The following is an 18,468-nucleotide window of genomic DNA, read 5'->3' on the forward strand; positions in this document are numbered from 1 at the left end:
CTTGGACCAGACCTAGGGACGTGTGCGGCTGTGTGCGCAAAAGAGCAGACTGCTGGGGATACGACACATGGTGGCAGCGTGACAAACAACAGCAAGGCATTAAGGCAGAAGAGAGAGTGGAGCTGCGAGAATAAAGAGAAGCAATGTAGAGAGCAGAACTACGAGCAGATGTGCGTGAAGCCGATCAGACGAAGGAGACGCAGGCGACCAGCAGAGAGAACGGTGGCAAAGGACAGATGGCAGGAACGCAGAAGGCAGAACAACAATAGAGTGAGAGTGAGTGAGTCACAGTCAAGAGTGAGAGAGAAGTGAATGACCAAATCCTAAACCCTTTTTTCTCTTTCTTTTTGCCAGAATGCCCAATCATATATATGCTCATCATCCTTACCTAGCCACCTTAGGCATCCTTTTTTTATATTTTTATCTTATATGATAGAATAATACCACTCACGCGTATTTTCAAATCAAAGAATATAAAAAAGTTTCAGTTTTGTGGGTTTATGAACGGTAAAAAATGGTTTTTCCCCTTTTGTTTAGATAAATTTATATAACTAAATTAATTAACATTACAATATAATTCATATTTTTTTTTTAATCAAAGAAGTGAATATAAAGTTACGTTAATAAAAAACAATAGAACATTGAGAACAAATTCATAAAATAAGAACATTAAAAATAATAATTAGTATGTACCTGTTTAAAATTTCTGTTGGTTCTTGACGATTCTTCATGTTAGGAACAGAACTTGCCTCACAAGAAGGAGTCCAATTATTTCTACGTGTTTTTACTATTGTATTAGCTTAAGATTTTATGTGTTTGAGAAAAATACATAACAATGATAGAAGAAAATTGTTATTATATATTAATTTAAGGTGAATCTATATTAAATATAAATTCAATTTAATTATTGACAATCTTATTCGTATTATAATCAACATGAATCACACAGATTTTATTTTTAAATAAATCATATATTCACCCAAAATTAATATTATATATAAAAATTACAAGTTTAAATGATAATATCACGTAGAGTAATAATAGGTTTTTACGTTAATATCTACTATAAATAATTTTTAAATAAAAATAATAAGTTTTTAGTTATATATATTTTAAAAAAATTATATATTTATTACTAAAAATTATGCTTCTATTATGACGTAGATTTGAATACTAAAATATACTATGAAAAATGTTTAAATAAAAATATTAAATTTTAAATAATATGTAAATTTAAAAAATAATATATTTATTATTAAAAATTATATATTTATTGTCACAAAGATTAATAATAAGTTCTAAAAATAATATCTACTTTCAATAATTTTTAAATAAAAATAATATCTACTTTAAATAGTAAATTTTTTCAAATTAAGTTCATAAAAGATGCACGTACTTTATAATTATTTGATATGATATAAATATAAAATAATAAACTCTTTTTAAAAGATTATTTTTCAAAAATAAAGAACGAGCAAACAAAAATTTGAACTATATATAAAGACATATTCTAACATGTTATTAGCAAATTATATTCAATTTATTATTCTAAGTTTGTGACATATATGTTTGGGTGCTTGAGATGGGTAAGCGAGAATCATCTAGGTTATCTCAAGGTAGCGAGAAAAAAAGAGACACAAGAGAGGTTAGCATTAATGTTATCGATAACCAATTCTTACATCATCCGTACTTCAACCATATACCTCACATACCCCAATATTTCTATTATATGTATCACGATTTTTATACTGCTACAGTATATTCTAACCAATCTCCGACAACTATGCATCCATTGCTACACAACTTATTCCCACCATCATTTATCGTACGTCCAACTATCACAAATTGTCGGCCTCCTACTCTCTTATATTCTTTTCAATCAACTAATTCAAGAGATACAGATGAAATTCTTAAACTGCTAAATTCTCCACAACATCATCAGTCTGACTCTGATACAAATAAGAAAGCATCAAAGCATACAAGTGTACGTGATAAGAAGATATCTATGGCCAAGAGAAGAATTGTCTAGAATTCACATTTGTCTGAAAATATGATTGGTGTGAATACTGTCTCTATTAAAGACAAATTTTCAAAAAATTAAAAAACTACACTGAGGACCTCACACAAATCTCTAACCGAGGAGCAAAAGTCACTCTTAAAAAAGAGTACACCAAGTGGATATTCTATCAGCATGCATACCCTAAACAACAAAAAGGCCGAGCACAATAAACGAAGAATTGAATGACCATCTGTAAGTTTGCATATCACAAGAATTCGCGTCGATTATCTAAGGTTACATAACTTAGTAATCTCACCAATTTTTTTATTTTGCAGTGGATCTCGGTTTTATTTAAGACTCCTACATACATGGATTTGGATGACTTAGATATTAAAATGATAACCTATCTGTTTGCACCAAATAAAAGAAGGTTACAATATTAATGTATTTTATGTTTGTAGTGATGAGGTATTGACGATAACAAACAAATTTAACGGAACTCGTGACAACTTCAAGTCATTAATTCCCAAAGAATGGGTGCATGGGGATGTAAGTGCATAATTAAGTTACTAACTCTTGCATACTTTCAATTCTTAATAAATTTATTAATTACCACATAAGTGTTGTATTTGGTGGCTACTATGCTAACCGTGCAGAGAAAGGATTAGGATGTCAAACACACTGGTATTTGCCAGCTGTGTTTTCGGTATGCCATGTCTTTTTCAGGCTTGTTACATTTTTTATTTATTTATTTTATTGTATAATTGGTGTCATTAACTTAATCCCTAACTATTAATTTCAGCAATTTATACTGGAATGTGATACCAAAATTGAAGTTTTGTTGAAATATTATCAAAAAGAATTCATGGAAAAAGTTGATGAAGGTCTAAAAAAGGTTTATGATTTTTTGTATTTTTTTCATTGTTTAATGGCCTTTATTTTTATGAACTAATTTAGACTTTTTATTTTAAATTTTTTTGTATCTAGTAATATTCTAATACGTGAAAGTTGGTACTAAATTTTTTTACCTGTTAACGAGAACAACACGCATTGGTATTTGGTTGTCTTTTACTTGTGTAATCATCAAACAATTCTACTAGACTCTCTACCAATTATTTCAAATAAAGAGGGAAAGAGGACGAATATTGTAAAGCTGGTAAATTAACTTTCTCCATTTTCACTTTTGTGACATTTTTTTTAAAAGTTTCAAATATCATCCTTTATTTAATTTTTTTCCTATACGAATAGGCAAAATATATAGAAGATATGCTCAAGTATGACTCATTCTATAAATACAACACTCCATTTAGGTCAAGGATACTTGATTTTACATTTGTGGATACGCTAGAAACAGGAGAATAAGCTCCTGCCTCGTAAAGAATATCTGTATTTGTATTTTTCTCTTTGAAATGTTTATCTGCATAAGCTAATTGCGTCTTATTTAACACAGTAATGATTGTGGGATATGGATAACAACCTGGATGACAAACTACAGGAAGACGTATAGTTATACAATAAATGTAATTTCTTTTGCTTAAAAAAAAATAGTACCTCATTTACTAATGTGTATGGTTTTGTTAGTAACCTAATATATTTATATTTTTTAGGTTAATAATGGTACAAGGATGCGACTTGCGTTGGATTTGATTCTAAGACCCCACAACTTGATGCTGCATAATGTCATTGACTCTGCTACTAGGAATTACAATAAGTATAAACAAAAAGATTCAAACAAAAATAAAAAATTCGTAATTGTCATGTAGTCATGTTTGGTTTATATTAAAAGGTATTAGTTTCATCTCTTTTACTTAAAAAAAATAATTATGCACTATATTTTCTATGGACTTTTTTGAAAATTCATGTTTCTGTCTTTAGTTCAATTATATTTGAATTTAGATGAAACTTAATTTTCACTATAGTATTTCTATTCCTAGAACCACTTCTGTGTTGTAAGTTAGGCAAGTCCTCATATTTGGAATAATATTGAAACTTACTAGCAAAGGATAAAACTCATTCGAATAGAAATAAAATTTATGAATCTCATCAATTTAAAATCTGAAGTCATACATATATGAATAAATGAAGGCTTCACTTTACAATCAAACTACTTTATTAAGAATTAATAAATAATTGACTCATTTTGTTCAGGGAGAAAATATCAACGATTATGAAAAACAGGAACTATTTTCAACAAAAATCATAGATACATGAAATAACCAAAGTTAAAATTTAGAAGTAACATCAACAGTGAAACTACTATGATTTCCATTCCAATATTTGCCTTCAATATCAACTAGAGTGAGACCCGCGCGATGCGCGGAGAGGCAAATTAATTATACTTTATAATGTATTCTAGTAAATATTATATTATTTAGAATTCAGAATTCATTGTGAAATCAACAGATCAAGATTCAAGAGTATAAGTGCCCATTATTTATCAGATAAAGTAAAAAACAAAAATAAAACAGTGCTTTGAACACAGCTTGAGAAAGCAAACACTCAACAACATTGAACAATTTTTGTGAACCAATTCCATGGAGCTTACTAGGAACTACAAATTCCAGTATTTTTGTTTCACTCTCCATGTAAGAGCCATGCCTCATTCTCGTATCCTGACAATTTAAATTGTCTCAAGCTTCATAACCGAGTTCTTCACCTTAATAATAATCCTGTAGATTACTCCTGATTATTACTTTTCCTAATTGTCTTACTCCTCTGCTTAAGAATACAAGGTTGAACTTCAAGTTGTTTAACTTCAAAAGCATACCCAATGTAATTATTAGTTTCTTGTTGGTGAATAAGATTTTAAATTGTGAAATCATGTGTTGTTGAAAGATTATATGGAATAAAAAGGCCTACTTTGTTTACCTCAAAAACATACATCAGCTACAAGCTTGAATTAATGAATTAAAGACCTTTATTAGCAAATGAAAATGAAAGACAATAAGAAATAATATATAAACAAGATTTTGTCACCACAATCTAAACTTTGCTTGTTCCACATACAGCCATTTAGCCATCTATTTTAAAGACAGATCAACATGCCACAATTTTAAAATACTATGCACATACAGTAATTGCACATAAAACTACAAGCTTATATACATACATATATATATATACACTAAAGATAAAAAAAGTAAAGGATGCATTGCACTCACACTAAACCCAAAACTCTTAAATATAGTAAAACATATACCACCAAATGGGAACTTTTAAAATGGGGACAAGATTATGATTTTTTCCCTTAAAACATTAAAATGACAGAAACCTCAGGCACCTTTACTAAATTTATAAATCTATTTCAAGTATTACTCTAATGGGTTCATGATACTTATGTAAGGCACCCTAAAATGAATTAGTTGCAACAATAAAAACATTAAAATTGAATAGTCAAGAAGCACCGGTAGAATAATTACACTAGGAAAAATTGACAAAGTAAACAGACCTGCATTTCTGTTTTGTTTCTTTCTCTTTAATTTCAGGTCCATCAGCTTTCAGTTTCTTACTTATTTCATTAGCTTGGGCTGCCACTAACTCTGTTGTAGACTTCATGGTGGCAGCTTTATTGATAGCCTGCTGTGCAGTCATGGTTTGTTGCATAAGTAGAGCTTGCTAGAATTGCATCTGTTGCATTGCCACAACTTGCTGCATCATCAAAGGAAGAGACGATGAAGCAAGGGAAGATAGATAGATTGAAAATAGTATCTACATAAATACAAATATTTTTATAATAACTAACTAACTTCAGAATTCTATTTTTTAAGTTAATTTCATACTCATTTGTCATGTGGTGCCATAAAACTTAGAAATATCCATATCCTCATCTTTGTGTCACTTTATACCTATATCTCATTTTCTATTAGAGCTTTATGCCATATGTAAAGACCAGATTATACCTTTAAACTATTCACAAAAATGGATTGAAGAATATAGTAAATCCTTGCCCCACCAGATAGCTCGGAAGTAGACATCTCTTCGTTCTTCCCTTCCACCATGGAGGAAAATGCTATTTTCAACAAGAAAACAAAATATTGATAAGATTGAAGGAGCTAACAGATGTGAAGGATGAAGAAAGGATAAAAAGTCAAACAGTAGAGAAGCATGGCAACAATGTCAATGTTGGGTGTTTCTGTTTCTGGGTTCCACAATCACCATTTTGCTTCTTCCAACTTAAATGCCGCCACAATTTCTTCTTGGAAGCCTGTGGTGGATGTTCTCAGCAAAAAGAACAAGATGAGAGTCCCCTATTTTGAGCTGAAGCAGGGGCAGCCTCGTATCTTCCACGAGCTTCTCTCTGGGCTAAGCATGGAGGTGATTGTACAGAAATTAACAACAACTAATATAAAATTGATGCTTAAGTTTTTCATTTTGTCAAAATTAACAACAACTAATATAAAATCATAGAAATCAAACCAAGTTACATTAATTACAAAAATCACAACAATGCTTTAATAATTAAAATCACAGAAATCTCAGAGAGGGAGTTAATAGAAGGGAAAGGCTGACAATGGTGATGAAGCGCAGGGATGGTGTGCGAGCGCGACTTGGTGCGAGACGGTAATGACCGATGACACGAAGAGCTACAGCAACCTTGATTGTGAGACCGGAGACGAGAGAGGGAGAGAGCTTCAGTCGACACCACGGTGAGAGAGATGAGAGAGACCGAGCTCCAGGGAGATATATATATATATATATACACGAAGAGGAGAGAAAAACACGAGAAAACTTGAGAAGATGAAGAGAGTTTCTGAAATCCTGATGAAAGAACAATTTTTTATTTTTTATTTTTTATTTCTCATATATATATATATATATTTGTTTAAATTATTTGAAAATATAAAACTAAGATTAGTTGGATTTTAAAATTTGATTGATTTAAAAGGATATTTTTGTCTAATCGAATAAAGTAAGGATGTTTAAGATTTTTGTAAAATTAAATAAAAAATATTTTTTATTTTTATTTAATTAAAAGAGTGTTTTAGTAAAAATAGTGATATAATGTATATTTAAAAAAAAGTTAGATGCTGATGTGGAAAATAAATTTCACATAATTTATTATTATTTGTCTATATTTTAAACGTATCAGTACGTACGAATTTATCATCGTATCGAAGCAAACACCTAAATTATTTAGTTATACGTGTTAGATATCAAAATCATATATTTTCTTCTACTTTAAAGAAAAGTGGATTCATGGAAAAATAAATATGTATTGAAAATTAACAACTTACCTTATGTTCATCAAAAGTAATCACAATTCACAAGGACGTAATAATATCTTAGTTGTACTCACATTCGATGGTCAAAGGCCATGAATAGTAGTAGACCCTAGAGTTTTCAGGAGATTGTTGCAAGCGCAAATTTTGCAAAATGATGGGGTCACTGTTCTATAAATCTGAGAAATTAGTAGTTGGCGGCTATGCACTGTTGGAGGTAAAGAACGAAGAAAAATATTACACACAAAAAATTGTTGATAACTTCATTGTCATTTTGACCTAAATAAATTTGAGAAGATAATGATGAGTTGATTATTATTTGGAGAAGAGCTTCAACCCTTATATTTGTGTTTGTTGAATGATCTAACCTTAATAATGATGGTTGCAAGTAAGAGAGAAACTATACCAAAAGTAAGATTATATTGAGTCCATCGTCACAAATTAAATTTGAATTGATTTAGTGGTTAGTTCATTAGTTTGCTTAAGTAGATGTCAGCTTCGAATCTCATCTTGTGTATATAGCAACTTATTAATCAACAAAAAATTCTTAAATAAAATTCTGATTTGCGACAAATTAGTATTTGTCCCGCCGAATTAAAAGATATCATGAAAAAAGAAAAAATAACCCATCACTTGCTAACCACACCTTATATATCATACTATTAAATGAACTCATGCATGATGTCTCATGTGCTCATTCATTTAAAACGCAACATAAAAACCTTGCTTTCCAAAATATTATTTTACCCAATTCCATCACCAAAACAGAAGAACACCCACATAAAGACAAAACCAAAAGAATTAGCTAAGAACCTAGGATGCTTACTCATCATGAAGCACCAATCCTATCCATAGTCAAAATTAATTATATAATATGACAAATACATATTAATTACATGTAGAATTTAATTAACATGTATCTTAAAATACAAATTAAAATTATCAACTAAAAAAATATTTAAAAAAAAAATACAAAATTTAATTTTCAATGTATCTTTTTATATTTATTAAGGTAAAAAACTTTAAAATTTTTATTCATAATAACTTTAACATGTGCCTTTTGATATTAAAATATATATAATGACACTATTCAAAAGGTGGGATTTTTTATTTTTATTTTGTATAGTATCTCTGAATCTATGAATTTATGCAGGTAAATAAACGAACCTAGACAAATGAGCAAATTTATCGTTGTTATTAAGGGTCAAATGAATGTTATTTTGAATACTCAAACACAATTATCAACTTCTTGAATGAATTTGATACAATAAACTCTATAAACCCATAGACAACATGCGCACTAATAATAATAAAATCTAATAATTATCCTTATGGTGGATCCATCAACGCGATTGAGCATGTTGAGCCTACCATGCATTGATCCCTCTGTTTTCATTAACTTAATTTATTATAATTTGAGACTCATTTTCATGTTGATATAATTTAAGCAACAACTTTTGGCCAATTACACTCCCATTAAATAATTTGATTAAAATGAGTAATGAAAAAAGGAGATCAACAAAACAATTAAAAAAATAAAAAATAAGTAAAAATAATAATAACTAAAAGCAATTTTATATAATATTTTTTAATCCTTTTATAAATATCTAAGAAACAAACAATTATTTTAGAAATGATATTTAAATGACAACCGCAAGTCGAACAAAAATATAAAATACTATATATTTTAATACTATCTGTCCCAAGGGTTACCTGAAATTGGGTTGCCTTTAGACTTGTAAGTGAGGCCCAAATCCTCAATGGAGTGAATTCCGACTTAGTCCACGTCTAGTGGCCGTCGCTCGAGTTGTTAGTGAGAAGATGGGGGTGGTACTTACAAAACAATCCGATGCTTAAGTCAGCAAGGGTCTTAGCATGTTTAAGTGTATTGGAATTTAGTTATACCTGAGAGTGTCAGTGTATTTATAGGGAGTGAGTCAATAACCACCGTTAGAGTAATTCCACTTTCGGTGGTGGATAACCATCCCTTTATCTTAGGGTTGTTGTGATCTCTCTTTTAAAAGTGGGTGAGAGATATTAGGGGAAGTTATGTCTCCTTCAGGGGGAGTTGTCTTCTCGTAACGTTCTCGTCCGACCTCTAAGGAGGTCGGTTATATAGTGGATGTATTTTTGGACTTTCTATATGCTCACTACAGGAAATACGGAAGATAGCGGCCACAAATTACCTGCGGTTTCTCCATCTGCCACAATTTGATAAGATAGCTGCGATTTGCATCCAATCGCTTCAATGTGACGCAGAAACAACTTGGATTAGCGTCGATTTTATGAAGCCCTGCCGCAAACCCTATCCCAATTCAGTGATTTCAACCAAAATCAGTCTATTTGACCCAAAATATATATTGAGGAATGCATGAAAGGAGAGTGGAAGTGGCGAATCCCTGTTCTCTGCTCCACCGTGCGCTGCTGTGTCACCCTGGAGTCGCCTGGTTGCCGACCCAACCTCTTCTCACCGCCGTCGACCGTTCCCCTCTACTCTATAGTACATTAAACCCTAATCCCCCATTCACGGTGTGCATAACTCACCCCTGTTCTCTGCAACCCCGTGCGCATCTGTGCTGTCTTTGAGTCGCATGGCTGTCCAGACATCCTCCTCTCGTTGTCATCAACCGTTCCCCTCTCCTCCACCCCTTACTCCCTCCTCCATCGTGCGCAATCTGAGCTATCGCGGCCTCTTCCCTGGTTCGTTCTTCCATCCGAATTTGTTCCTTATTTTCACCAAAATTTTCTATATCTTCTTGGTTCAGATTATGCTTTCAGGTTAATTTGATTTAGATTTTGTCTATATCTTCTATTAATTCAATTTAAATTTTGCTATATAGAGTTAAAGGATTTGAAGGTACCACTATTGTATTTTTGAGTTGGTATGATGGAATTGGAACATTAAGTTTGTATATAATTTCTATTTTTTTTTCCTTCTGTCTTCTTGCATTTGTGAATTGTGACATGGGAGCCCCATTGTGGCTCATGCCCTTAAGTTGTTTGATGAAATGCCCCAACAAAGCGATACATACCAGACATGCTATTAAATTTTTGTATATTGCGAAATGAGTTTTTGTTGGCATATATTGTGTCAAGTCTGCAATAGGTTAAATATAGAACTCGACATGGGGAATAGCGCTTCTCATACAATACCTTGACAGATTTTATAGCTTTTTCTAGAGAGAGAAAAGAGAGTAACACAGTGCAGTGCCACTGTGTCAGATATCAGTCTTTACAATTATGTATGGACATTGAAACTGTGTAGAATTAAAGAAAGTCATGATTGCTGATTAAGAAAGAAACTTATAGCTTCCATAAGGAGAGAGAAGATATACAAAGGAGGGATCCAGTTAATGCTTAGATAATGAAACCGTATAGATAATATTCAGATAGAATGGACCAAAAAAGATTAACAATTTCATATGAGGAACTAATGGTAAGTAGCATTTGGTTCTGATTAAATAGAAATAAAAATTTAACTAAGAGAAAAGTTGTCTTCTTTTGCTGGCATTGAGATGCTAAACTATGCCTGAAGCTGTGTACTTGACTAGATTAAATTTGTGACTATTGACATATCTGTGTTTAAAATATAGGACCATATATTTATTACTTGTCAATAATTGTGATTATTTGTATTAAGCTAGGGGTATTCGAATTTAAAGCTTGCTTAGAGTTATTAGTATGCTGAATAACTAGCATAAGGATCCTCTTTGTTCTTTAAGAATTTGAGCCTTTTAATAGGATTGCCCATGTGATTTTTAGAATGAAAAAGAAGTCATTTATCTTATAAAAGTGCCTCTTTACCACCCAAAAATATGAGTTAAAATTGAGCCGTGGCAATACACATCACATAATGGAGCTGGATTAATTTTCTTCAATTAGAAATTTAGAATACTTTTATACTATATGAAGTCCACTAGTTATTAATTAAATAGTAAGGCACATCGTTTGGTTTTGGTATGCATCCCATAGTCTCACTAAGCATGTTATTCTGTAGTTAATAAAAATAATGTGAAATACACCAAGTCATGTAATTAATTTGATTTTCTTAATTAGAAAACTAATCTCAACAAAGAGTGTACATACCAAGTCATGTGATTAATATGATATTCTTTCTTATCTTTGTGTTTCTCATCGTTATTTTGATGCATGTGGTGCCTTGTGTATATTAGATTTTAATTAGATTGGTGTAGGAACTTGGTTTGTGTAGTTTAAAAAGTGGTGGTGGGTGGAAAATTGCATAATCTTTAAATGCTATATTAGAATGCATGACCTGTTGCAAGAGTTAGGCATGAGAATAATTTGGCAAAGTGCTCCAAATGAGCCATGGAAGTGGAGTAGGATATGACGCAAAGAGGATTTTCAATGTATTATGTTCGGAAATATGGTATGTAGTTTTAAATTTTTTTAATTTTATAAAGTTAATAGGTAATTGAAGTAATCTAATATTTTTGTGGCTTTTTTGTATTTAGGTCATTGATGATATTAAGGCCGTGCAATTGATTGAACCATATGAAAAAAGAATGACATTAAGAGCAGAAACATTATCAAGAATGAGACGACTTGAATTTCTCAAAATAAAAAGTGTTAGTTTTTCTGAAAGCTTTGATAGCATTTTTAGCAAATTGCTATATCTTGAGTGGGAAGATTATCCATTTACGTATTTTCTATCATGTTGTAAGTTATCCAAGCTTTTGAAATTAGTCTTACAAAGGAGCAACATCAAGCAACTATGGGATGGCACAATGGTACTACTAATAAATAAAACTTGTGAAATGGAGAGAATTGAGGATGTTGAATTGCCCGAAAATAGTAGAGAAGGAAAGGCTCAGTGAAATAGGTAGTTCATGGATTAGAGAGTACATTAAGGTGCGTGTGTATTGTTGTTCCCATTATTCCTGCTCTTGTTTACAGGGTATGCATCTAATGATTAGGGTTGTTTGTGTTTTATGGTTACAGGTACACAATGAATCCACTGATAGACTTGCTATTGTAATTCCAGGGAGTGGAATTCCAATTCCAAGGTGGTTTAAGCATCAGAATAAGGGGGCGGATAATTCAACGTGGATAGAATCATTTCCAAATGCCAATGACAACAATTGGACTGGCATTGCCCTTTGTGCCGAGATTGTTGTTCAATTTGCACCACCGCCCCTCATTGAGCTCTACTTTTACGACCAAACAGGAAAAGCCAATCTTGTGCACTATGTTGGTTGGCTTGAAAAGGAAGAGGAGGTGATGGGTGAATTGGTTCACCTCTGCCTATTCTATTTTTCTCGCCAACTACTTCTTCGGGATGAAAAGCAGCATGATCTTGATGGATCCCACTTTGAATTCAAAGTAGATTACCACAACTATGTCGATAATGGGCGTTTGTGTTTGGAAGTGAAGAAGTGGGAAATGCGTGTGGTGAACCAGGATTTGGAGTAACCCAACTCTGGCAGATATTTATTTAGTTTGATTATTTCCCAACTCACAGGTATTCTTTCATCATCTCAATGTCCAATCTTTTCCAACCTTTGACATTCACATCACCAAATTAAACATCATTTTTCTGTTTTATTTTCCCATTCACGTAATAATTTTACTTCAGGGTCTGTATGTCATTTTGAAATATAAACGGTTTATCTAAAACTTCTGTATTTTTCTTTTCTTATCAGCGCTATTTTTCAATTCCAACCAAACACACACTAGGCTTCCAGTGGATTCTACTGGAGTACAACACAGAAGGTTGATAAACTCCAATTTTGTGGTTTATATTGTGTAGAATTTGGGGAGTTTTATCAATATTTTTCACACTTATTCACAAGAAATGCATGGTTTTGTGTTCTCTTCCTAATATTGCTCCATGATGAAAAATATGCTTCTTTTGCCTTAAAATTGCTATATTTTGATCATCTTTTATTACCATTCGATGCCGTGATGTGTTTGTTGAGTGATTTCAGAATTTATAGGGCAAGAATGGCCTAGAAGAGAGAAAGAAAGCATGCACAAGAGGAAGGAACATGAAGATTTGGATTTTGGGAATTTCAGCATGGGCGCGCGCGCACCTCGCGCGCACGCGTGGATGAGGACAGCTGGAAGCGGCGCGCAAAGATGGACGCATCCGTGCAGATTAGGAAAATCCACACCGGCGCGCATGCGTACATGGCGCGCGCGCGTGGATCACAAAATCAATCGGCGCGCAGGCATGGCGCGCACGCGTGACAAGCTGCACGTGACCTCATTAAAGGAAATCGTGCCTGACGATTTCTGAGGCTCAAGAGGCCCAAATTCAAGCTGGTTCTGTATGTAAAAGATCCAAGGATGCTAGGGGAAAAGGGGGGGGGGGGATCACTCATTTTACACTTAGACAAAAATTTTAGCTAGTTTTTAGTTCTTGTTCTTCTAGAGAGAGAAACCCTTGTTCCTCTCTAGATCTAGCTTTAATTTGATCTTCCCTTGTTGAATTTTGAATTGGATCTTGTTAATTACTAGTTTTAATTGCTTAATTTGAATTTCCTAGTATAATTTTGTTTAGATCTTGTGTTAGTTTATGATTTCTAGTCAATTGTCATTTTATACCTATTTTATGAATCTTGTGAATCTTGAATTGCTAATGTTACATTGATGATTTCCATGATTAATTGTGTTGTTTGAGTGATTGTATGTTGATAATTGTTAGTAGGTACTTGTTAGTTCCAATTTAATTACAATTTGAATAGGTCTTTTATTAATACTTACCACGTGTTTGATGAAATGTTTCCTTTGATTATGGAGTAGTTCTCTTTACTCTTGGCCTAGACTAAGGGAATTGGGTAAACTTGAGTCATTGGATCTAATGGATTTGATGATTTAGGAACCCTTAGTGGTCAATTTGATAGCCATTGACACTAGCCTACTACTAAGTTAATTAGTAGTTAGGTTGGACCTTATGGGTTGATGTTGACTAAACCATTTAACATACTTCAAGTATAGAAGTAGACTTAAGGATTTTGGTTTCTCATAATTATCAAGATATGGTTATTAGACGAGGATAGTGACCCCAATTCCCATGTCTAGCGAAGAGTTGCTTTTATTATTCATATTTGAAAACCCAAAATTCCTAATTGCTTTGCCTTAGCTATAGTAATTGTTTAGCTTTAGAATAGACTTATACTGGATGCTATTTTATTAGTTTAGAATTGCTCACATTTTGCTTTAGTTATTTGAATTAGTTTCTTGCCCTTCAAGATTACTTGCTTGTTAAGATTCCTAGTTTAATTTCTTGCTCATGACTTGCAACCCCGGAATTCTAACCAATGTTGATGCACATGTTTGCCCATTCCTTGTGAGACGACTCGAGGTTTGAATACTTCGGTTACTTTATTGGGGTTGAACTTGTGACAACCAATTCCTTCTAAATTTGATTCGCGGATTATTTGTCGGTTGAGGACTATACTTGCAACGCGAAAAATCTTGTGAAATTCCTTATCGACGGTGTCCGTGCTCATCAAATTTTTGGCACCGTTGTCGGGGAATGGTTGCAACATATGCCTTGATATTGGTTATGTGAATATGTGAATATTGTAGATAGTTTACCTTCTTTCAATACTTAGCTATAGTTTAGATTTCTTTGGTATGTGTGCTATGACTCCCGAGTTTGATGACTCGGTCTCAACCGAATTCTAGCTTAGCCTAGTTTGACCCTGAGATTGAAAGAACCTTGGTACACACTCGGCAAGCTAGACGGCGGTTGGATTATACGGCTAGTACTTTGGCCTCTCTTGATGAACATACGGAATCACTAGACGGTACCGACAGTGACTTGCAGTCCGCTACTTCCTATTCTTCTGTTAGCACTACTAATACATCTTTGCATCCTACAGGTGAGCCATACATGGCGGAGCCACGACGGATCACTTTGCATGAGCAAGGAGCTCCGTATATCATACTTCAACTTTTGCAAGCAAGGTATCCCAACCTTGATCCAAACTTTGAGTTGAAGAGTAGCTTGACAAATCTACTTCCTAAGTATCATGGGTTGCCGGGTCAAGACCCCATCCGACATCTAAGAGATTTTCAAGTTGCTTGTTCTACGGATCGAAGGCATGGAGCCGATGAGTTGGCTATTATGGTTTTTGCCTTCCCTTTATCTTTTGAAGGGCAAGCAAAGATGTGGTTTTATTCACAAGCGGATGAGATTGTGACCAATTGGGATTTCTTGAGAAGAGAGTTTCTAGATAAATTCTTTCCACTGGAGAAGACCGACTACATCCGGAAGGAGATTTCGGGTATAATGCAAAAGGATCAAGAGAGTTTGTATGAGTATTGGACTCGGTTCAAGAGGCTATTGGAATCTTGTCCACACCATGGATTGAACACTCACTTGCTCATTAGTTACTTCACCAGAGGTCTTTGTGCGGAAGATAGAAGATTGCTCACCACTTCTAGTGGCGGTTCCCTTTCAAAAAACAAGACGGAGGGAGAAGCTTGGAAATTGATAAATGATGTTGCCGAGGCTACACAACATGTAAGGGTGAGAAGTAATCCTCTCAAGGGTGTGGTAGAACCATCCCCTTTCGAAGCAAGCTTAACCAAGGCGCTTGGGGACATGACCACTATCCTCACGCAAATACAAAAAGATCAAAAGGAATACTACTCCATCCAAGCCATCCAAGCCCCACCTCAAGTTGCTCAACTTGAAGGCCCTTGATAAACCCCTATTTTATGGTTTATCTTGTGCTCAATTGAGTGGATTTTATCAATCTTTCATACACTTATTCATATAAATTGCATAGTTTTACATTTTCCTTCCTGATCTTATGCTATGATTGAAAACATGTTTCTTTGGTCTTAAATTTTCTATGTTTAATCCTCTCTTATTACCATTCGACGCTGTGATATGTACGTTAAGTGATTTCAGGGTTTACAGGGCATGAATGGCTTAGAGGATGAAAAGGAAGCATGCAAAAGTGGAAGGAATACAAGAAGTTGAAGAAATTGCTAAGCTGTCAGCCTGACCTCTTCGCACTCAAACGGTCATAACTTGAGCTACAAAGGTCCAAATGATACGATTCCTGTTGCGTTGGAAAGATAACGTCCGGGGCTTCAAAATGATATATAGTTTGCTATAGTGAACGTACAGATAAATGACGCAAATGCGCGCTCCATGCGGACGCATTGCAGTGACAAAAATCAGCGTGACAGAATTCGCAATCAGCGATTTCTGGACTGTTTCTGGCCCAGTTTTCGGCCCAGAAAAACAGATTAGAGGCTATAAAGTGGGGGAATGCATCCATTAATTCATACAACATATATTCATATTCACAAATTATTAGGTTTTAGATGTAGTTTTAGAGAGAGAGAGGCTCTCTCCTCTCTCTTAGGATTTATGATTTAGATTTTTAGGATTATGATTCCTCTCAGTTTATGGTTATTTCTCAATTTCAGGTTCAATGTTCCTTTAATTTTATGTTCTCTTCTACTTTTAGATACTCTAATGCTTTTACTTGTTAATTACTTATGTTGCTAAATTGGCTTATGAACTTTTCATGTTAAGATTTGAATATTCTATTTAATATAATTTGAGATATTTCAGATTTATGCTTGCTTTCTTCCATTTATGATATTAATAATTTCTTCTATTTTAGAGTAGGCCTCAACTTGACTTTGGGGTTGATTAATAATTATAGACCCTTGAGTTGGGAGACTCAAGAGTTAATTTGTGATTGGTTCTCTGGTCACTGACGTTAATCCAAACACAAGAGTGAGGATTAGGACTTGTGAATAGAAGTTGGCTCCCAACTTGATTTTTCTTCATTTAGTAAAGGATAACTAAGTAGAGACAACAACCTATTACTATTAATCTTGAGAAATCCAACATGGATAGAACTTTCAATTAATCTTCTCCGGGTCAAGGCTTTTATTTTAATTACATAAAACCCTTTTATTTATTTTCATTGCTTTAATTTATAATTATTTATTTTTTCATTCTTCAACTCTAAAAATTCTCAGAAAAACCCATAACCAATAATAACACACCTCCCTACAATTCCTTGAGAGACGAGTCGAGGTTTAAATACTTCGGTTATAAACTTTATTGGATTTTGTTACTTGTGACAACCAAAGTTTTTGTACGAAAGGATTCTCTGTTGGTTTAGAAACTATATCTACAACGCGATTATTTTTATAAGATTCTTTACTGGCAAGAATCTAATCGTCAAAATGGCGCCATTGCCGGGAAATTACAAACGTGTGCCTTATTATTGGTTGTTGTAAATATTTTTTTTGGTTGTTTTCTTTGCTTTGATCTAAAAATTTTAAGTTTGGTGTCATTTTATTGTTTTTCTCTTTTCTCATTAAATTCAAAAATATCTTTTCTCTTTATTTTAATTGATTTTTTTCGAAAATTACAAAAAAAAAATTTCAGATTTTTATTTTAAAATTTTTTATCTTATCTTATCTTAGTTTTAAATTTCAAAATTCAAATCTTTTTCAAAAATCATATCTTTTTCAAAATCTTATCTTATCTTATTTCAAATTCAAATTTCAAATTTCAATTAAATTCCAAAATTCAAAATTTAAATTTAAATTTAAAAAAAATCAAACCTTTTCAAAATTTAAATATTTTTTTTTCAAATCTTTATCTTATATTGTTGACTTTTTCAAAATTCAAATTTCAAAAATTTAAAATTCAAATTTCAAAATTTCAAATTTTAAAATTCAAAATTCAAAATTCAAAATTTAATTTTCAAATTAAAAAAAAATTAAATTTCAAAACCTTTTAATTTAAAAACTTATCTTCTCTTACCTAACTTATCTTATCTTTTCTAATCTTAAAAATCAAATCTTTTTCAAACCTTTTCTCTTATTTTATTTTATTTTTCTTTGCTTGTTTATTTATTTTTGTTTTTAATTTTTATTAGCTACTATGAATTCTCACCCCTCTGGTTTCAAGTTTGGTTCTAATGTTATTGCAAGGAATGAAAATTATAACAGGAACATGCATCAAGGTCGAAACAATCATAGATGGAAGGAGCCACGATGATCTGATCAACCCTTTAGGCAACAACACCTTCCAAGATACCATGGACAATGACCATCCTACAATGCATGCTAAGACAATAGTTATGGTGGACCCCTCCGTGACAAACCACCTCCACCAAATTACTATGGTCAAGAGCCATTTCGAGGAGCGTACCAAGATGATAGATATGATGGACCCCCTTGTAGTTACCAGCAAGCTCCATCATATGTCAATGAACCACCTCCTCAAAATAGCTTTGGACC

General features: G+C 32.9%; 1 protein-coding gene across 8 annotated transcripts; it reads left to right on the forward strand.

The window, feature by feature from the left end:
• The first annotated feature begins 8,980 nt into the window (after window positions 1–8,980).
• Window positions 8,981–13,737, forward strand: LOC112732966 (uncharacterized). Of its 8 annotated transcripts, XM_072212394.1 has the most exons (6): window positions 8,981–9,918; window positions 11,482–11,605; window positions 11,691–11,804; window positions 11,901–12,087; window positions 12,178–12,697; window positions 12,879–13,737. In XM_072212394.1, exons 4-5 carry the CDS (start codon window positions 12,010–12,012, stop codon window positions 12,646–12,648), a joined length of 549 nt encoding a protein of 182 aa, XP_072068495.1. In that variant the 5' UTR covers window positions 8,981–9,918; window positions 11,482–11,605; window positions 11,691–11,804; window positions 11,901–12,009; the 3' UTR covers window positions 12,649–12,697; window positions 12,879–13,737. The 8 variants fall into 8 exon arrangements, 7 of the variants coding, with proteins under 7 accessions (XP_072068495.1, XP_072068492.1, XP_072068493.1 ...); XM_072212392.1 differs by having other exon boundaries at window positions 9,243–11,605; XM_072212395.1 differs by lacking the exon at window positions 11,482–11,605 and having other exon boundaries at window positions 9,362–9,918.
• Window positions 13,738–18,468: the final 4,731 nt, after the last annotated feature.

Source organism: Arachis hypogaea, chromosome 13 (assembly GCF_003086295.3).
Source record: "Arachis hypogaea cultivar Tifrunner chromosome 13, arahy.Tifrunner.gnm2.J5K5, whole genome shotgun sequence".
Lineage (NCBI taxonomy): Eukaryota > Viridiplantae > Streptophyta > Magnoliopsida > Fabales > Fabaceae > Arachis > Arachis hypogaea.

Bases quoted from the DNA above. Each gene is read 5' to 3' on its own strand.
- LOC112732966 (XM_072212394.1), top strand. From the start codon at position 12,010: ATGTTGAATTGCCCGAAAATAGTAGAGAAGGAAAGGCTCAGTGAAATA. The intron at 12,088-12,177 runs GTGCGTGTGTAT...TTATGGTTACAG, and splicing joins GGATTAGAGAGTACATTAAG to GTACACAATGAATCCACTGA.